Genomic DNA, 22,414 nt, shown 5'->3' with positions numbered 1-22,414 from the left:
TCTGCTCTGCATCCCCAGAACCAGAACCAAACGAGGAGAAGCAGCTTTCAGCATCTATGCACCACAAATTTGGAACAAACTTCCAGAAAACTGTAAAACAGCTGAAACACTGACTTCTTTTAAATCTCAACTAAAAACCCACCTGTTTAGAATTGTATTTGAAATGTAATCAATTACAAATTTATGGATGGAAATTGACTTAATGCTTTGTTTTGATTATTGATTCTATATTGCATTGTGTTTCTGTGTTTGTAATGATGTAAAGCACTTTGAAATGTCTTGCTGCTGAAATGTGCTATACAAATAAAATTTGATTGATTGATTGATTGATTTACTGCAAATAAAACAAATGAGCAGCAGGTGAGTCAATTAGCAGAAACATGACCTGAGCAAGAGCTTATATATTTTACAGTCTTTTTTAAATGAAATGAAACCTAACAAATAAAGGTTTCCAGTATTACAAACAATATATATAATATTTATCTTACAAATTATGTTAAAAAGTAAATAAATATTACATAATTTGTATACTAAGTACAGTATAAATATTGGTTTGCTTTGTCACTACTTGTCTCAAGCATAATCTATGTATATGGTTAATATTGTAATTTTTTTTAGAACTTCCTGAAACTTCACTTTAGTTACATTTAGTTAGAAATCAAAAAACTGCATTTTAAGCCATTTTTCAACAGAAACAATTCAGTTAATATCCAATTGCATAATTAACAGAAATCTCACTCATTCCAATATAGTCCAATGACACTCAGCCCACTTCCATCCAAATAAATGTTCAACAACAAAGGAGAGCGGATTATTTAATGTCAGGTTGTTCGTTTACATTAAGCTGTTAGCATGCATGTGGTGACAGTAGAGAGGAACAATCAAAGGCAGGTGTAGTTTGGCATTTTTAATGAACTGCAAAAACATTTGAGATAACACTGGGAGGAAGGTGGTGTTTGCTGATTATCTAACCAACATCGCCCTCTTGTGGAGCCTGTTGGTCCCTGCGTTGAATTTAGTTTTGAATCTTTTATTTAGTAAAATTCTTACACAGAGTAAACAGAATTTTCTGGAAAAAGTGTGATTTCTTCCAAGTTTCCAAGATGGGTTCTTTTAAACTTTGCAAATAATTTTGATCAACAGATTTAAAGTTTTCCCTCGATATTTGCTGTGTATCCAACACTTTTACTGCATATTGCACCAGTAAGACCTGAAGTTCTGCAGAAAATACACAATTTTAAAAGCAGCATTCACACTTCAAACTGTTTGAGTGTGTGATACAAGGAGAAACCTCTTTAAGAAAAGTTTCCTGTGAAAAACTAATTGTTCAAAAACCAGATGCATCCTGGGGACAAGCAAAAGTACAGCATTGTTTTCTTCCTGTAGACCCTGAAATTGTGAACGTCATGAGTCCTGAGGGGTTTTGTCTCTGTGCGCTAACTTTCACATGTCACATGTTTATTGGTGTGATGCTAAAGCAACAAAGAACAATAGAAAATATTGATAAAAAGCTTGACAAGCTGATGCAGAATGCTGGAACCTCTCGAGATAATTGTGCAAAGAATTTATCTTAAAATGAGGAGTATTAAAATGGTCTGACTTGAGTCAGAAGCTTATTCAGAATCGCTGTAATACTGACCACTACAGGAGATCTTTCCTGCACACAACCATCAACATCCAGAACATATCTTTGAAGAAATCCGGATGAGCTACAACAACATTTAATTTCCCTTTTTAACCCAATAAGGTGTTTCTGGAATTGAATAATATTGTAATTTTGATTAACTTCTTTTAAAACAATTATTTTTTACAAATTGCTATATTTCTGAAATGGTACAACTGTAGTAAAAAGGCTATTATAAATTATAATGTGACACAGAAGTGGATCAGATTAATTGAACATTGAGAAAAAGACCAACTTTTTCTTAAAACACGATCAAATTCAACTTTACTTATGTTAGGAGTATCAATACAGATTTTCTACACAATTACATTTTATGAGTTTAATCCTTTTTAGTTTACCTTATAGCAAAAATGCAAAATATCACATTAATAACAGATATTCCAGTCACAAATAGGATGGATAGGTGTACATGTACTAATGAAGGCTAGTGTTATACCATTTTCTGGTTGTAGACGAAACTAAAGCTTGAAACATATTTTAAAAATAAAATTTTCCAACAACTGTTTGGAATTAAATAAAAATTGATTCTGCAGAAACCCATCAAACACCATTATTGTTGTGGTTTGTTGTGCAGAAAGCAGCGGTTAGCATGAACAAAATTAGCCGCTAGAGCTAACTAACCACAAGAACTCATTGTTTCAGAAAACCTCTGGTTTTCCCACCAAAAACTGTTTCTCTGGGATGAGGCATGCAAACGCAGCAGAAAATGTGTATTTCACAGACTTTCCGTGTTAACAAGATCGCGTTTTTTATTATGTGCTCGTGAATCAAGACATTGTTCTCTGACAGGATGTGGTTCCTAAAACATAGAAGATGAATGTTCACACATGCAGAGCTCGTCTTCGGTATTGTTTTTGTCTAAACAGAAAATAAAACATACCAGAAATCACTATTTTTTTATTATCTGTTTAAATAGTTCTAGAGTGGACAAGAAATAATTTATTATTGACAAAATAAATGTATAATTTTTTTTTCATATATTTTAAGAATAACATTCTCTGCATGGAAATATAAATTAACATAAACACTGTGTAGTTATCAAAATAATAAAAAATTTACAAAATGTTAATGTGTATTTGTGCATTTAAAATATATAAAATGCAAAAATGTTCTTTAAAATGAGTAAACCTGTGCAAATAAGGAACATACAACCATGTCAACACAATCTGTGTAAAAAAATAAAAAATCACTGAGATAATTTGCACTTGGTGAATTGATTCACCAGAATAAATGAACATTTTTATATTCTAATTTATTGAATGAGTATGTTATCATTTAATTACCTAATTATTGATCCGTTGCACTTTTGAACTTTTTCTGCCAATATTTGTTTTTCCAGCTGGTTACTTAAACATTGTCTAGGCCGCTGAATTCATTAGTCATTTATGTTTATGCCTTTTATGTTTGTTACAGTTTAATTTTTGTCTCTATACAGACAAAACTGTCGGACCTAAAAACACAAAAGTCACACTTTAGACTATAATTTAGGTTGACATGCTCTAAAGCCATGAAAGGCAATGATTACAGTGACCCGATGACTGAAGCAAAAATGTAAATAGTCATTTATTTTATGGGTTTTAAGGTATAGTTAGACATAAAAATTCAACATCTTAAAATCTATTGTTAATTAAATGCAAGATTAAGAGATTAAAAATGTATCTATAGTTGGACATAAAGTGATTTTCAAAAGGAGTCTGGAAGAAATAAACTAGTACTGAGCACAAACTGAATTTATTGTTGACATTTTAACTAAAACGTAGTAAGAAAATCAATGCATAATGGTACTTTATGATGCTCTAATGCAGGGGTGTCCAAGGTGCGCCCCGGGGGCCATTTGCGGACTTTGAAGTTGTCTTTTGAGGCCCCTAGAATAACTGGTACTGCAGCAAAAGGAGCCGATGGAGACTTTTTGTGCTTTTCAATTACAATTTTATATCTTAAATTGAAAATTCTAGGTGCAAAACAATAGTTTTTCTTTTATTAACCAAGACATTTTTGTTCTTTTGCTTTCATTTTAAGGTCATAAAATGTGAACCTTAAAATAAACTGGAACTGGAACAAACCGGTTCAGAAGGCGTACCTAGAAATTCAAAATATAAAGTAAAATACATAAACAATAACGTTGCTCAGAGCACAAAGCACAAATTAGGCTAAACAGATATCCCCTTATGGATCGAGCACATTGTCACCGACGTAGAATTTTTCTTCAATATTGGGACCGATACAGATATAGATATCGGATCGGTGCATCTCTAGTGCAGAGCAGAGGAGGACACTGGTTGGTTTTTAGACCTTTGTTGAGGTAGATACGATTCGGCTTCAGACGATCACCAATCTCCCAAAATTAAGGAATTCTGCGCTGATAAATCGGTGTAAATCTATGTGTAAATACTGAATTTACACACCATGTGTTGGACCGTATCAGCTGCAGATATTTCCACCTGTTTCCAGGTCAGCCAGGCTGCAGGAGACCAATTTGTTTCTGCAAGCAGGCTTTCATGAGCGTCGCCTCGGGGGCCAGTGGCGGACAATAGGATCCAGATGTGATCACAACAGTTCTGTTTCATAACCGTCCTGTGACATACCGATACACGCACGCACACACACACACACACACACACACACACACACGCACACACACACACACACACACACACACACACACACAGGGGGTGTGGCGTCACGTGGCCCACGTAAAGTTAAAACCCGACACACAGGAGAGGCTCAGAGACGGAGAAACCAGCATCAGATCATCATAACCTGCAGAGACGATGGACGCCGCTTACAAGAGAGTGAACGGAGACTACAGCCCGGAGGAAGAGACAGGAGAGCCGGGCACAGGGGTAAAAATATAAAATATCACTTTTCTCTTACTCTAAACAAAATAATCCACCTATTTCATACATGTTGGTTTCATTTTTAAAGGATTTTACAGCCAAATTTTGCTCCTTAATGGAAAATTCTGGTGAGCAAAAAACAACAGCTGGTTCTGCCTTTATGTGCCGTGAATAGAAAGTAAAACAGCTGATGTGAGTGAAAAACAAACAAAGCCCTCTCTCATGCACAGATCCACTGTCAGGAACTTTCAGCAGCTGAAATTTTGCTCTATAAAAATGCAACTTTTTGGCAAATTTTCAATTCAAATTGCAATAGCTGCTTCGGCAATTATCTGCAATTTTCAGCTTTTAAAAATGCCAAAAAAATTCCTGATTTTTCTCAGTTCTGCTCTACAGAAGGAAAGGTTTTGTGCATTTCCCGGGACCAGTTGGGTACATTTGGTCATGGAAGCACAGGAATGCTTGGGTTAAGACTCCAGAGGTCAAAGGGTGCAAAGTCTGCTTCAGGGTTGTCTCCTGAATGTCAAGGCTCAGAATGAGATCTCACGCTCGATCCGTCAGCAGAAAAAAACAGAAATTGAGCTATGAGTTCCAGTAAATATGAATATTTGATTATTTTTTCCAGAAAAGAAGAAACTCGTATCTGGAGGAAGACACCAGCAGGAAGGCGGAGGTGATCACCTGCATCTTTTCCCTGAAGGAGGAGGTTGGAGCTCTGGCCAAGGCCCTGCGGCTCTTTGAGGTAAAAAATGAACTTCATATCTATCCCAATGTTTATCTGACTCAGAGTACATGAAATGTTGTTTTATTTGTTTAAAGGGGTAGGTCAAAAATTTACTTTCTGCTCCAGGGAGCAAAATATTTTTGAACACCACCGTGATTGCAACCTTGATGATGCAACATAGCTTTGTTAAGTTACAGATTAACATGAAACAAAACACACGTGTGTAGAAAAGGCATTTCAGCATCTAAAACTTAAATTTAGAAAGTTTTTTTTTTTATTTTAGAACAGTTTGGATAAAAATATACATAGTTAAAGTATTTTTTGTTGTTTTTGTATCAAATTTGAAGAAATTTAAAGACCCAGTTTGATTTTGTTTGGATATGAGTCGTGTGTCAACAGCAAGAAGCTCTTTGATCCGCTGACGTTTCGCCTGCAGGTTATCTCTATTTTATTAAAGCGGACGTGGCAGGAAATGTTCCCCTGTCTCTGGTGTTCAGCCGGAAACTTTAGGAGTTAAAATAATCTAAAACATATGTGATTTTCTAACACAAACTGTCCGTGAGTTAGAAAACAAGCGTTTCCTTTCTAATTTAACTGCTCTTAGACTTTTAAACAAAGTCTAAGAGCAGTTCAAATGTTAAAACAATAAGCCTACATTTCCCACAATGCAATTCTGTCATGAAACCTTCTTCTGCTTAAATTACACTTTCAAACTTTACAGCTGCGATCAGATTTCATTGAACTCAAGTTTTAAATATCTAGTCGTTAATTTGTTGTAAAACTGAAAAACAAATATGAACCAGTCCCCCAGCATGAAGCTGCCATCACCATACTCTACAGTTCCATCTTGGCTTTAAATAATAAACTGCTACAGTTTAATTCAAATGTGTTTAGTATATTTTCAAAACCACAACAACATATTGTAAGCATTTATCTAGAATAAATATGGCTGACAACCAGTGCAAAACTGTTCCAAAGCATGATGCTTGATGACATTCAACCAAATGTTAAAGTATTTATTTAAACAATTTTATGTCATTACTTTGCTAGCATCTTATAAGTTGACTCAAAACATTTTGGTTAAATTAAATGGAGGCAAATTTCCCAATTTGAGAAGAATCTGTTCAAATAATTATCCACAAGTATGTGAATGTTCATTTAACTCTTCTCAAGCATTGAAAAGCATTTCTGACAGGCTAGTAACAAGTTTGCAAAGACAGCAATAATATTAAGGATTTGGAATAGATACACAAATTCCTTGCCATAGAAGTGCAGTAATACCAGCACTGGGCTTGCCATAAGCTACCATTCTCATTTGCTGCTGCGCAACTCTAGAGATTAAAGTAATGCATCCTTGCATTAGTGTGGTGTGGAGTGCTTTAGATAGTTGCTAGAACCGAAGAGGATTAGGGCCACTGAAAGAAAACCTTTATTTTTTCTCAATTTTGACTTTTGATCCAAGAAATGTAAAGTTTTTTGTATTATTTAGAGTCAAAATTCTGAGATTAAAGTCTGGTTTTCTTCTTCTAGATGAGAGATATTTAATCATTTTAAACAATAATTGTTAGCTTAACCTCACAGGATGCAACAAGTTACAGATTAATCTCCTGGTTACTGTAATTAATCAACTGACTTGTTTTTCTTTCCACCGTGTTTTCTTTCTAGAGATGTTTTTATAACAATATATTCTGGGATAAGCTAAATATTTGCAGTGAAAACGATTGATTTATTATTGAGTACGTGACAGTATGACTGCCTGAGTAAACAATGATTGGCAGAAAAGCCAAAATGTTGCCGTCAACAAGCAGCTGCAAAGCTTTTGGTGAACCTATGAGCTGCTGCTATGCTGATCCTCCCCCTGTTCCACCCCCTCCACAAACCGTGAAGACAGAACCGATTCGAACTGATTTCACTACAACGTTAACGCCAACACTCCAATGAAGACAGCTTGAAGAGGAAACATGTTTCATGTGTCTTATCTTCATTCAAAACCTGAAAAATTACAAATTCCTGACTGTTAATCTGCCAGGAACTCAAGTCACTTGACTGCGTGGTTCACTTGTGAAGCCGAGTCATGCCAGAGGTTGACCTTGAACCTTTCAGGCTGATGAAACATTATTGTTGTTGTCAGCAAGATTCATGAAGGAGCGACGGTTTGTAAAGAGAAATCAGAAAAAGTGACAGCCGCATCCTGATGATTTAACACTCTATTTTTCACTCAAAAATATCAGATGCAGCTCGGTTTTTAGTTTTTATATAAAGATAGAAAAGGTAAGAACGCACAGCGGGATATTCAAACAGAATGAAGTGGGATAAGATGAGATTTTATTTTTAATTTAATTAATTTACAGATTAAAGTGAACATTTCACATGTTGACATAAACACAAGTCTTGAATAAAAATTAGTCGTTTTCTTGTATAGTCTACCTCTTCTCCCAAAAATTAATTTTGACTTATATTTTTCCTGTTTTGTAAGAAGCACTCAAAAATAAGATAATACTTTCCAAGGAGCTTTCCTTGAAAAAAAGAAATAAATGAAATTTAAGCAACTAAGATGTACAAATACATCTTAAACACAAAACAGGCAATGTGTATATATAAAAAATAACAACAAATGAAAAATATATTCAAATTCGATTCAAATTCAAAAATACTTTATTTATGCTTACGGGAAATGAAATAAATGAAAATGAAATATATATTTCAATATACTTTATATATTGAAATATATAATAAAAATTATATATTTTATATATATACACACACACACACACTTTGTAATGATACAGCACTCCACTGAATCAATATACATCAATATACCTGGACTGAATATTATATTTTATTGTTTTATAAAGTAGAAATTGATCTCTTCTCTCTTGTTTCTGTTAAAGTCCTAACTTGGGGTTTTTGAAAAAGTCTCATCTCAAATTATGAATGCTCTCTCTTTTAATAAATAATTTTTGTAAATGTAAATATAATTAAATCTTCAAATTTTATTAAATTTAAGCTGAAGCACAACTGACTTGTTAGATAATTCTAACTGCTCTTTTTTGCAAAGTAAAAAATAATAATCATATCAACTTTGACCTATTTTTTAAGAATGCTAGAGAAACAGAAATGCATGGCCCCACACTTAAAAGTGGAATAGGAACCAGATGGGGGTAAATTAGAGCCCCTCTCACTCACGCCTCTTCTTTTAAGCCTATAGTAGAAAGAGAACAACATACGCCCTCTTCCTCCCCCCAAATGTTGCATAAACAAGAAAACACACACAAACAAAGACTTAGCACATGTGCTAGGTGTCTTCCATGTTGGCCGTTGGAGAAAACAATTAGGAATACCAACAAGAAGCGTCTGGAAAACTTGTGGTTTTGGAGTTTTGCTGAAGAAAGCAGAAATTCCTTCATGAAGTGGGTTTGTGAATGCACTCTTTATGCAAGTCTAGTTTGGCTGAGTTAGTTTGCAGACAGAGTTCAAGGCTGGTGACAGCAGGTCATGGTGGACTCCATGTGTGCTGATAAACCCACAACTTTAGTTATCACACATCACCCTCTAGTGGTGAAAGGAAGTGTTCTTAAACAGATAAAGGCTTACTTACCTTTTCATTTGAGTAGGATAATGGCATCAATCTGACACACATCGAGTCCCGTCCTTCACGGATGAACAAAGAAGAGTACGAGTTCTTCATCAGTGTGGAACCCAGCTGCTCTCAGGCCCTGGATGAGGTTATCGACAGCCTACGCACGCAGATCAGCGGCCATGTGCACGAGCTGTCACGCAACAAGGAAAAGGACACAGGTTAGAATGAAAACACAACATGACAATTAACTAACTGAGGACTAAGTGCTTGTGTGGCGAGTTAGAAATGTATAAATGGGTCAATAGCTCAGAGACTAAGAAATGATGCTCAATTTCTCAGAAAAAATAGGAAGTTAAATACCTGCAAAACTAAAAATCAAACATATTTAATTCTAAATGGATAACATCCTTATTCCCAATAAAGTAAGACTAAAGATGACCAGTTAATTACTTCAATGATTACATTTTGAAAATTTGTCCAAAGGATGACAGTTTTCATCTGTTGCTAAAACAAGGTAGCTATTGCTGTAGATAAATGGATCCAAAATCATATCCTGAAAAGTTTAAATAAAGATTTATTTGAAACTATTTACTCAACATCTACAAAACCTACAGGTGAAATACTATTTTATTATTTTTTCTGACTTTATTTAACTGAATTTATTGATTCATTACATTACAAATTTGTCCTAAACAATGTCATTACTCATCAATTTGAGAAACCTTTTCATTTTAATTATGCAATTATTCAACCGTAACCTCTAGTGTTTAAATAATCATAAAGTGTTTACCAGTTAAACAAATGCAAGGCCAATGCAGTAGTAGGACTGAGAAAATCAAACTTGCAGCTTTTGGTGAAAAGTTAAAAAGAAAACTTACTTAAAATGTGTTTACCTTGTTAATAATGACTTTATGAAGCCTGAGAATAAAGACTCGATTTGCTTTGCAACAATGAATATATTTAACAAAAAAGTATTAGACCTTTGGGGGAGAAAGATGTTAATTGACGTTAAGATGTGACATTTTGCTGAACATGTTCGGCAATTTGTAAATAATTTCATATGAAAAATAAATACACAAGAAAACCAGAGAAACAAGGCAATATTTTTCCACCCCTAATATGCAAGAAGCGTAGCGCTCTCACCCTAAACTGTAGTCCTCCAGGGCCAGGTGAACACGGCGCCGTGAAACATTTAGTTGTCTCTACTACAGCACACCTAGCTCCAATATTAGCTAATTAACGCAGCTCTGTAACGCGGCTTCACTGCATGCTAGTGGGGCAGCTAACTTAGCTTAGCAACAGAAAGCTTCTACTAAATAAAAACAGATTCCGGAACAGTATTCTACTTAACACGATTTCTTTAATTAACTAAATTACGTTATTGACTTTAATTTAGCTCAAAAGCAGCTAAAACGACACTGAAATTAAATCAACATATTTAAAGACGTTACGCATGCTAACAGCTAACAGTTAGCCAGCCGTTAGAACACGATAAGGAAGCAGTGAAGAATTATGCGAATGTTGCTGCTTTGCTACGCATTCAAACCACTTTCTCAAAGCAAAGCTTTAAAATACATTTAGTTAAAGTTATGAAGCATATTTTGGCCAGGTGTTTTTTTACTTATTCTTAGGAATCCAGAAAACCCTTTGCGGCTACTCTTTTGTTTTATATTATTATTATTTTTTTTTTTTTTAAAGAAAGTAAACTACATTTCTTTTGGTCTAAATCACATGTGTCAAACTCAAGGCCCGTGGGCCAAATCCAGCCCACCATAGCTTTTTATGTGGCCCTTTAGATTCTAGACTAAACACTAAGTGAGCCTAAATATGCTATCAATCAAATTAATGCAGTTTTTATCTTGCCAAATTTGATCAATCAGTCCCTCCAGTTTCTTCAGAATTACCATGGAAATTCACACAAAATCAACAAATCCCTGCACTTTTTTGCGCTAATACATAATTGGGAGTTTATTGCAGATTTTCCTCAAAAATTATGAAAAATGTTTTTACTTGTACTAGCAACTGCCTCGGCCTTAGTTGATGTCAGTCCATGATCTATACAGCGAGTAATAAATAGTTGCATTTACTGTCATAAATAAGCACAAATATTGCAAATATTTCCAAATTAATACTAGAAACACAAAATCGTGGAGGCACTGAAAAGATGTTCAGTAATATTATTTAATTTTAAGAATTGACTGATATAACAGTTTGTGAACAGGTTTTATCAATATATTCAGGCTCAAAAAGAAAATGAATATGATACCCCTGGTCTAGATAATGACAAAAAAGTTTAATCTTATCCTGACCATGAATGTTTGGGTGAAATTTAAATACTGACATCTTCAGACCCATGGTTGAAATAAATTTTATGAAGCTGCCATTATTACCACTGAAGTGTCTCATTTATAACCAAAGACAGACATGGTAGTAGACAGTGAGCGTCGCCAGTAAGACTCATGTCTCCTCTCCTCCATCCAGACCTCTTTATTAGTTGTTTCCAGAAACACATTAGTTTAGCTACTGAGGACCAACAGGCCTGGCGCAGACAGAGGACCTCTATGTTTCTCACAGGGAGACAGAACATGCCAGGGTCATGGCAGACTGAGACAGACAAGGCCACCAAGGATCCATGTAGACACCAAGGTCAACTGGTCAGGGTCAAGTTGGACGCAGGGAACTTACAGCCTGTTTTGGAGACAGGCTGTTTATAGGCGAGCCTGATCTGGGGTCTGCTGTCCTTATGAAGCCCGAGGCTGGAACACACTGCTTAAATGTAGATTGATCACTGGACCATTGTGTTTTCTGTGCGCCGTAAATCTGAATGAATGAGCAACATCATGTACTTAAATACTGTATTAAAGACCAAGCACAAGAAATAATAATCAATTTATACCACTGAAGAGGTAGAAAATAGGAGCTTTTCACAGATAACTTTACATATTTTATTAATTTAAAGAATTAAAAAAATAATATAGAATTATTTATTTATATATAGAATATTTAGTCCAAGTACCGTAGCTATATATTCCTTTTCTGTGAAAACATAGGACACTATATGAAATTTTTAGTCGTTTAATAACTCTAACAATGCTAAAAATGTCAAATAATAAAAAAAAACAACAACATTAAAACTGAAGAGAAATGTTTTAAAACAAAAATTTGGTACGTGATGAATTAGGAAAACTCCACATTCACTGGCTGCCTAGAGTAGGATTGGAACAATTAATGGGATAAACTGTGATTAATCAATTACTGGAATAGTCGTCAACTAATTTAGTAATTGATTAATCATTAACTGGTGTATACAAACGTAGAAAAAAGTCATTATTCAGAGCTGTAATTTGAACTGTACAAAATATGAATACATTTTGCATTGAAGATAAAAACATGATTGTCTGTAAATAGTTTTTTGCCAAAATTCTCAAGCGGTTTAGTTTTAGCTTCACCCAATTGAATTCACTAAAGGAGTGTTTGTTACTACATTTAAAAAGGGATGAAATTATTTTATTTATAGTGTAATATTGTATGTAAAAAAATGTAAGTAGCTAAATGGAAAATCTGTAAATGTGCCCATTTTTTATCAAATTAATCATTGAAATAATCAATTACTGAAATAATAATTGGTTACTGCTCTTGTCCAATGAAGATCAACCCAAGAGTAAATATCTGATGCAAAATAAAGTGATCAAACCCCATAAAATGTCAATAAAAATATGTAATAAATGTCTTTATCCTTCAGTGCCATGGTTCCCGAAGGACATCCAGGACTTGGACCGCTTTGCCAACCAGATCCTCAGCTACGGTTCTGAGCTGGATGCTGATCACCCGGTGAGTTCTGACTCATCCATCATCTTGTTTCTCCACATCCTGCATCTTCCCTGCATGTTTTCATAAACATGCAGGGAAGATGCATGGACGCAAGGTACGTCCATGGCCACGCGGCTCATAAAAAGCCGGGCTGCGAAGATGACAGGGCACACTCCAGCGTCCATTGTAATGGAAAGTACACAGACTCACAAATTGATGTCATTGCTTTAATTGAGCCCCTGTAATTATATATAATTGCTCCCTTTTGCTAGTGTCATTAAAGCAAAATGGATTTGCTCTGAACTGAAAGACACTCCTCAAAGGTTTCATTTGAATATGTAGATGGAGGCTCTTGTTGGAGACGGTGTGCATAATGCTGTCAAAGGCCTCAGAGGGCTTAGCGGAGGATTTACACTCTTTGATTTATCAGTTCCAACATGGATTTCCCTTTATGCGTTCAGGGCTTCAAAGATCCGGTGTACAGAGCCCGCAGGAAGGAGTTCGCTGACATCGCCTACAACTACAGACAGTAACTACTCTCTTTAAAAAGTAGATTTTTCGGTTGTCAGAGTGTGAAATGTTGGCGTATGCTGCAAAAACACAATTTTATCAAGTAATTTTGGACTAGTTTCAAGTGCAAATGTCTTAAAGGTAATTCACAAGTAACTTTTCAGCAAGATATAAGAGCTTTTTTTAACTCAATTCCTTAAAATTGATCAAACCTAGCTAGTTCCACTAACAGATTATCTATCTCATATTACACCGTCAGTACATGGTGACAGTATTAAGTACTGATTACTTTAGACCAACATTTAGCTTTATACTGGCTACTTAGCAACCCAGATCAACTGGAACATCTTAAAGTGTTGTTTTTATTACTTTAGACCAATATTTGGCTTTATACTTATAATATTGGAGCAAGACTTAGAGAAACTCCTGCTAGTTTATAAATTGTGGATTATTTAGCAACCCAGAACAAGAATAAAACATGGAGGACCAACATTTAGCTACTTAGCAACCCAGATCAACTTTAACATTTTAAAGTGTAGTTTTTATTTTGCTTTGCTTGTTCTCTTTCTTTTGGTTTTGTTGTTTTGTTTGTATTTCCTTCAAATTTATGTAAAGCACTCTGAAATGCCTTTTTGCTGAAATTGCACTATATAAATACATTTACCATACCTTAGCTATTAACTATGTGAAATACATTTTTTAAAATAAAAGTTACATACTGCAGCTGATTAAAAATGAAATTTATGTATTATTTTTGTTCCACTTCACCATTATTCCTGGTTTTCGTTGGTCTACAACATAAAATTGCAATAAAATACATTACTGTATGGGTTTGGTGGGTTTTTCAAGAGACTAAGTCAGGTTACTTTGCCAAGTATTCAGTAAATATCTCAGGTCTCATTTTATTAATTAATCTGTTAAACAAACTGCTATCCTTTTATGTGTCTGATATGTTTACCTGGGTCTGTGTCCCAGTGGCCAGGCCATCCCCAGGGTGGAGTACACAGAGGAGGAGAAGGCCACATGGCGAGTTGTGTTCAGGGAGCTCAAGGCTCTCTACCCGACTCACGCCTGCCGCGAACACAACCGCGTTTTCCCTCTGCTGGAGGAATACTGCGGCTACAAGCCGGACAACATCCCGCAGCTGGAGGACGTCTCCCGCTTCCTGCAGTGTGAGTTTCATCTTGACGGAGCCAGACTCGACATTTACAACTTTTGGCCTAAAAAACAACAGAATTTAGATTAACTTCACCTGGTTCAACATTACAAATATTACTAATGACACAATGAGATATGGGCAAGGTGTCAACATAATATCAAGTACCATTAGACATTTTCTTTAAAGTTTTGTCTTAAAGGGAATCATTCAGTTTTAAGTTATTAGTATTATTTTAGCTTTAATTGCTCCCAGACGTACAATACGATGAATCAGATATTTGATTACAAATATAGTTTGATTTTAGCTATTTTTATAGTTGATGACTAATAAATTCAGATTAGGGCCGGGTAATAATCACAATAGACAATATCAATATCAATAGATAATCTGATAGAATATCCACTGGACTCCGGTCCAGAACCACACGGCATTCTGGGAGATGTAGGCAGAGAAAAGATTTAGCGCCTCAACCTCTCACAGCTGCCTCAACTTTACTCACTCACTCTATGGTTACCTAGCAACTCACTCTTATTTTGTTACCTAGCAACAGCCCGTTGCATTGAGTGAAAACTGGCTGGTTAAAAGTTATGGCCCCAGCTTGGCAAGATTTCAGATATTAAAACTTTGTAATCAATTACTTAATGCAATGGCCAATGTAAAAAAAAGCATTAAGTTATAAAAATCCTTATCAGATTTGTTGTTGCCATTGTCTAGAACTGCTATTTATTTTGTGATAATTCATAACAATACTTTACAAAACAAAAGTAAATTTCTAAGTTAATAAAATGAAAAATGTCGGGTAATCTTTGATTAACGGTGGATAATTTATTGGATAAGCACAAGCATTAACTAGAATTGTTTCCATGAGGGCTAAGTCTGTTTTTTTCTTCTATTTACAATTTTATAAAACCTATCAAGAATCTTGGCTAATAACCACTAGCTTAACAGATTAGCACCAGGTCTGAATCTGGGTAAATTTAAAAGCAATTTTGTCTTTTAAAATGTCATCAACGTTCTAAAAATAATTATTTAACCTTCTATAAATTGGATCAGGTGTTTGATTTCTTGTTCATTTTTTATTATTCTAGCAATAATAAGGAATTTATAAAATAAATTATTGTTTTTAGAAACAAAATGAATAAAATGTCTCTTTATGACCCACTGAGTCATGAATTTCTCACATAACACACAACATGAAGCGCCTTATTTTGGAGATGGCTTGACCTAATGAAATGCCCCACTTCCTGTGTTTGCCTGTGGAAAACGCGTCATGTTGTGTTTCATGTCTGCTGCCCTCCCACAGCCTGTACTGGTTTTCGGCTCCGCCCAGTAGCCGGTCTGCTCTCATCCCGGGACTTCCTGGCTGGACTTGCCTTCCGAGTTTTCCATTCCACGCAGTACATCCGTCATGGCTCCGAGCCCACATACACACCCGAGCCGTACGCGTTTAAACGTTTGTCACTAAATTAAATATGAATTTTACATTTTACATGTATGATAACGTAATTTTTTTTAACAGGGATGTTTGCCATGAACTCCTGGGACACGTTCCTCTGTTTGCTGACCCTCGTTTTGCCCAGTTTTCTCAGGTTTTCATCCTCCTAAAGCAAAAGTCTTACATAATCTGCAACAAATTAATGTTTTAAATAAGTTTTTCTGTGGGAAAGTTAAGCTAAGGTTACATTGTCTTATTTATGTTTTACAGGAAATTGGTCTTGCTTCTCTTGGTGCCCCTGATGAGTACATTGAGAAACTCGCTACTGTAAGTATATTATTTAGAAAAAAATAACTATACAATAATAATACTCTTCGAGAAAGAGTGTAATTGTTAAAAGCAAATAGCTTCTATAAAACTAAAAACATCCCACTGGAAATGGCTCCCAATACTTTTACCTAAAAAATTAAATAGAACCAACTAATTTATTTAATTTTACACATTTTACACATTGTGAATCACTTCACTAACTTAATTATATAAGGGAATGAATCACCAAATATAAATTTACAGCCTAGTAATTAGCAACAGCTAAAAAAAAAAACAGCAAAGTTTTACGTTTTTCTCTTTTTTTGTTTTAAAACCAAAAAATAGAAATAAAACAATGTTTTTTTAAAAACAAAAGTCAACACAATTCCTAATAGATGTACATATATTTTGTCCAAATTTTTATGTAATATTTGTGGCTCTAATCGAGTTAATAAATGATTCTAAAGTAGGGGTGCCCAAAGTGTGGCTCATGGGCCATTTGTATCCCTTGGACTGATTTTGTGAGGCCACCAACTGCAAATCAAGAATGATGCAAATAAATCCCATCCATCCATATGTTTAACATAAAGAATTCACCTGTTTGTAACCAAACGTTTATAATAAGTAGAACCACGTTGCTGCACCCAAATCAGCTTTTATGCAATCAATTAAACTTTGTTAAATATAACAAGAGTTTCAAAAGACATGACAAAAGTTCTTTTCTTTTAACCGAGAATAAATTTGTTCAATTGAGCTCAAAAGAATTTGAAAACTAGTTGGATCTACGATAAATAACATTCCTTTCCTACAAATATTTACATGATTTTAGTTTTTACTTGTATTTTCTCGGCCCACAAGAATGTTTGGTCACTGAAGGTTTTAGAGGAAGTAAGATTTAAAAACAAGCGTAGAGATCAGATTTGATATATTTTGTGTTTTCAGGTTTACTGGTTTACCATCGAGTATGGCCTCTGCAAGCAAGGCTCCGACATCAAGGTGTACGGAGCCGGTCTGCTGTCGTCGTTTGGAGAGCTGAAGGTAACAGGAAGAATTCAAACATGATGTGTTGCTATGAAAGATACATTAAAATAACTAATAACTGAAACATTATTTGTCATACTTATCTTTTGATTGGCTGCCAGTCAAACTTACCAAGCTAACATTGCAAATGCTAAATGGAGGCCAAACATTGGTGCAAAAACTAAAATCAAACTAAAATCAAAGGTATGCGGTTAGCATTCATGCTAAACGGATATTTCCTATAGCGTTGTCTGTGGGTTAGCAAAGGGGCTAATGCTTATTTGGAGGCTTTAGAATGGGAAGGTTTGTTATAAAGCATTTTGTTCCTCAGAGTGGGTTAGTGGCCCACTCAGGTTCAGTTTAATGTGTCAGTGGGGGAGCCCTCCTGCTGGGCGGCTGCGATTCAGTTCACTGGGTGAGCGAAGGAGAAAATCCAGGTCAGCTTCTTACATCATCATCCGTCAGGAGGAAGTGCACTCTGTCAAATCATGCTGCACTTCCTGCTTATTGTTGCTATGGAAACCATTGAGGAATCTGAAGCCATTCTGCTGTTTTTGTTTTTTATTGTTTCCAGTACTGCCTCACAGATAAGCCCCAGCTGAAACCTTTCGACCTGGAGAAGACCAGCCAGCAGAAATACCCGATTACCGAGTACCAGCCCGTTTACTTCATTGCTGAGAGCTTCGAGGATGCCAAGGAGAAAGTGAGGTATGCGCTCACTGTAAAAACAAAATGTTAGCAGGCATTTATCTACGTTCTAGTGCAAATATCACAGAACACTCGAAACAAAACAAAACTAACCAACAAGCAAGAAATTGCTTATTTTAAGAAAATAATTATTTAGCATTAATTAAAAACATTACTCAACTGGGCGACATTTTTCTATATATGCCACTGGAACTTGTACCTCTTATTAATATTTAAAAGTTATTTATTTAAAACAAGATTCTAAATCAGAGGCTCGGGGGCCATTTGCGGGCCTCGCAATAATTATTTGCGGTCCTTGTCTATAATTTATGAATACCCCAGCTTTATTTCACCAGACTGTTGACGGTGAAATGCTGAAAATGAATAAAATAAAACAATGTAGACAAATTAAAATAGTTCTAAAATGGAAAACCTGAGCAACACAAAATATTCAAATTATAATAACTAAAAATTGTATTTCAATTTGAGTACAACATTTTTACAAAATTGGAGCAAATCAATTTATTAAACTATAATTAAAATATAGAAAAAGAGCAGCCTAGAATACAAATAAAATGATTTATAATTTATTTCTGTATAAAAATCTAAATATTGTGTGTTTAGTTTGTTTTTACAATACAATCAGTTTTGCAGTTTTTCTAAAAAAAAAATCTAATTTTTATTTTTAACTTCACAGTTGCTAAAAGTTTGGACACCCTGAACTATAAGCTAGTTTTGATATTTGCACAAGAAACATAACGAAAAAGACTTGGTAAGATTTTTAATATTAGATATTTCACGTTGTTGATGGGAAAGTCCAATACGAACCAGTTCGAACTGGTGAATTAAAAGATAACGCATTTTTATAAAAATAAAACGCTGCATTTGAACACATCATCCCCAGAGTGGCTTTTCTCCTATACACTATAATAACCTACTCCATGTTGGTGATTTGCATCAAATCCAGTGAAACATGTTAAAGTTTGACGTGACGATGTGAGGTTTGGATATTCAGTTTGAGCCGTTTGTGAAACAGGAAGTTCGCCACCACCATCCCCAGGCCGTTCTCGGTGCGCTACAACCCCTACACCCAAAGCATCGAGGTCCTCAACAACACGCAGCAGCTCACCAACCTGGCAGACTGCGTCCACAGTAAGACGCCGCTTCGTTTAGCACTCACTACTTTAACAGCCTCGGTTTTAATCAGGAATCAATAGACGGCATCCATAATCAATTGCCTGAACAAACAACCGGTGGGGATTTCTGAGACTGGATGACTTTGGGGAATAACGTTTAAACGCATTTTTATTTTTTTAAAAATCCAGATTTTATTAGCCTCAACTTTCCTGAGTTCAACCACAACTAAGAATACAAAATATATATAATAGACCACATGGAAGGAAGGAAGGAAGGAAGGAAGGAAGGAAGGAAGGAAGGAAGGAAGGAAGGAGAAAGGAAGGATGGAAGGATGGAAAGAATGAAGGAAAGAACACAATGGATGAGAGGGAAGGAACTTGAGGAAGAAAAGATGGAAGGAAGGGAGAAACAGAAAGGAGGATGAGATGGAGGGAACAAGGTATGAAGGAAGGAAGGAAAGAAGGATAGAAGGAGAAAGGAAAAAGGATGGAAGGAAGAAACATAGAAAGGAGGATGACAAGGGATGAGATGAAGGGAACAAAGTATGAAGGAAGGAAGGACAGAATGAAGGAAGGAGAAAAAGGAAAGAAGGACGGAAGGAAAAAAGGATGGGAGAAAAAGGAAGGAAGGAAGAAAGAAAAAACAGAAGACAAGCAATGAGATGGAGGCAACAAAACAGAAAGGAAGGAAGGAAAAAGGAATGACAGAAAGGATGGAATGAATGAAGAAACGAGGGATGAGAGGAAGGAAGGCAGAACAGTTTCATACAGGATAAAGAATAAAATCTGAACAGAAATGTGTTCAGTTTTGTTTAGTTGACCAAATTTATTTAAATATTTTCTCCTAACTTCATGTTCTTAACACTGAAGATAAAGAAAAGGTACAAATAAAACATTATTATTATCATCTCATTATTATTCTGTATTTTAGATTTGCTTCCAGCCTTTTTCAAAAGATTGAAAATAAATAAACATTATTAACATAACAGCCGCTCCTTAATTGAAACCTAAATTTAGCTTTGATAGGCTGCGTCAGACGCATATAAATGAGGCGACTGACGGGGTTTATTTTTATCTCACTGCTTATAAAATCTTTTAAAAAACAACAAAAACACTTTGGTAAAACTTTATTTGACAAGATACTGTCATAAACATGAATGTTTGTGTGGTCATTTGGCAAATATCAACACTTTTAAAGCAAACTTGCATTAAAAGTCCAGTAAAAGTGTCGTTATTTACCATTCAACATAAGGCTCCTTCAAATAAAATATTACCAACACTTTTGTTAATATTTTTACTAATTTAACTTTCTGGTTTGGTTTTTGATTTTCTTCAGGTGAGCTGGGGAAGTTGTGCGAAGCCCTGAAGAAACTGGAGTAGCTGCTGATCCAGTTCATATAAAACGATTGTTCAGTTTCTCTTGTTTCTTCTTAGTTTAGCTTAACAACAAATATAGCATTCTGAATATTAGGGTAGAAAATGTATAAAATAAACTGTAGCATGAAACGTAAACAGGAAGTTGTGTGTTTCGGTCAGTATTATAGCTGCATGAATGTTACTGAAGTTATTTTTCACAATAGACGTATTTGGTAGTCAACATCTTATAGTTAACTTTTGTTGAATATAAACTTCACTTGTAGCACTTTTACTTTCTCTGATTTGTTTCTACGCATTTTGTAGAGAAGATTTTTCCTCTTTCCACGTTTTACGTCTGTCTGACAAATGATTTTTATGCATTAAAAAGTAATAGAAATAAATGTTTCATTTTCATTACATTCCTCAACAAACTCCAGAATTATGGCCAGAAATGTGTCTTTAATGGATTCATAACTGGTGTTCAGGTCTAAACCTGTTATACTGAAAAATACTGGATGGATGGATGGATGGATGGATGGATGGATGGATGGATGGATGGATGGATGGATGGATGGATGGATGGATGGATAGATGGATGGATGGATGGATGGATGACCAACCACCCATCCAATCACTGGTTGGTTGGATGGTTAAATGAATTGATGGTTGGTTGGATGGATAAACGGATGGATGGTTAAATGACAGATGGATGGTTAGATGGATGGATGGATAAACAGATGGATGGATGGATAAACAGATGGATGGATGGATGGATGGATGAACGGATGGATGGTTAAATGACAGATGGATGGTTAGATGGATAAACAGATGGTTAGATGGATAAACAGATGGGTGGATGGATGGATGGATGGATGGATGGATAGATGGATAAATGGATGGATGGATGGATGGATGGATGGATGGATGGATGGATGGATGATAAACAGATGGATGAATAAACACATGGATGGATGGATGGATGGATGGATGGATGGATGGATGGATGATAAACAGATGGATGGATGGATGGATAAACAGATGGATGGATGGATGGATAAACAGATGGATGGATAAACAGATGGATGGATGGATAAAAAATTACAACTGAAAACCAGCGATCAGGCCCGAAAGTAGTGATGGACTCTGACCTGAACCTCCAGAGCCACATAAAGACAGTCACAAAGTCGGCCTTCTATCACCTGAAGAACATTTCCAGGATTAAAGGACTAATGTCTCAGCCAGATCTAGAGAAACTCATCCATGCGTTCATCTTCAGTCGTATTGATTATTGCAACAGCGTCTTCACAGGTCTGTCCAACAAATCAATCAAACAGCTGCAGCTGATCCAGAATGCTGCTGCTCGCGTTCTCACTAAAACCAGGAAGATAGAGCACATAACACCAGTTTTAAAGTCCCTCCACTGGCTCCCTGTAGCTCAAAGAATAAACTTTAAAATACTCTTGTTAGTTTACAAATCACTGAACGGCTTAGCACCACAATACATTAAAGATCTGCTGTTATTGTATCAACCTTCCAGACCTCTCAGGTCTTCCGGTTCTGGTTCTGCTCTGCATCCCCAGAACCAGAACCAAACGAGGAGAAGCAGCTTTCAGCATCTATGCACCACAAATTTGGAACAAACTTCCAGAAAACTGTAAAACAGCTGAAACACGGACTTCTTTTAAATCTCAACTAAAAACCCACCTGTTTAGGATTGTATTTGAAATGTAATCAATTACAAATTTATTGATGGAACTTGATTCTATATTGCATTGTGTTTCTGTGTTTGTAATGATGTAAAGCACTTTGAAATGCCTTGCTGCTGAAATGTGCTATACAAATAAAATTTTATTGATTGATTGATTGATAAACGGATGGATGGATGGATGGATAAACGGATGGATGGATGATAAACAGATGGGTGGATGGATAAACAAACAGATGGATGGATGGATAAATGGATGGATAAATGGATGGATGATAAACGGATGGATGGATGGATGGATGGATAAACAAACAGATGGATGGATGATAAACAGATGGATGGATGATGATAAACAGATGGATGGATGGATGATAAACAGATGGATGGATGATAAACAGATGGATGGATTTATAAACAAACGGATGGATGGATAAACGGATGGATGGATGTTTAAGGTTAACG

At 35.5% G+C, this 22,414-nt stretch overlaps 1 protein-coding gene across 1 annotated transcript; it reads left to right on the top strand.

Moving 5' to 3' along the window:
- The first annotated feature begins 4,396 nt into the window (after positions 1-4,396).
- Positions 4,397-20,648, top strand: pah (phenylalanine hydroxylase). The gene is made up of 13 exons (XM_005799957.3): positions 4,397-4,527; positions 5,147-5,263; positions 8,860-9,043; positions 12,568-12,656; positions 13,097-13,164; positions 14,121-14,317; positions 15,608-15,743; positions 15,824-15,893; positions 16,010-16,066; positions 16,991-17,086; positions 17,643-17,776; positions 18,792-18,907; positions 20,228-20,648. Exons 1-13 carry the CDS (start codon positions 4,456-4,458, stop codon positions 20,269-20,271), a joined length of 1,380 nt encoding a protein of 459 aa, XP_005800014.1. The 5' UTR covers positions 4,397-4,455; the 3' UTR covers positions 20,272-20,648.
- Positions 20,649-22,414: the final 1,766 nt, after the last annotated feature.

This window comes from Xiphophorus maculatus, chromosome 17 (genome assembly GCF_002775205.1).
Source record: "Xiphophorus maculatus strain JP 163 A chromosome 17, X_maculatus-5.0-male, whole genome shotgun sequence".
NCBI classification, from domain to species: Eukaryota; Metazoa; Chordata; class Actinopteri; order Cyprinodontiformes; family Poeciliidae; genus Xiphophorus; species Xiphophorus maculatus.
Note: the sequence above shows the minus strand (reverse complement) of the source record. Positions and strands in the feature narration are given on the sequence as shown.

Coding starts and splice junctions, on each gene's coding strand:
- pah (XM_005799957.3), top strand. CDS start 4,456: ATGGACGCCGCTTACAAGAGAGTGAACGGAGACTACAGCCCGGAGGAA. Junction 13,165..14,120: donor ATCGCCTACAACTACAGACA/GTAACTACTCTC, acceptor TCTGTGTCCCAG/TGGCCAGGCCATCCCCAGGG. Junction 17,087..17,642: donor CGTCGTTTGGAGAGCTGAAG/GTAACAGGAAGA, acceptor TATTGTTTCCAG/TACTGCCTCACAGATAAGCC.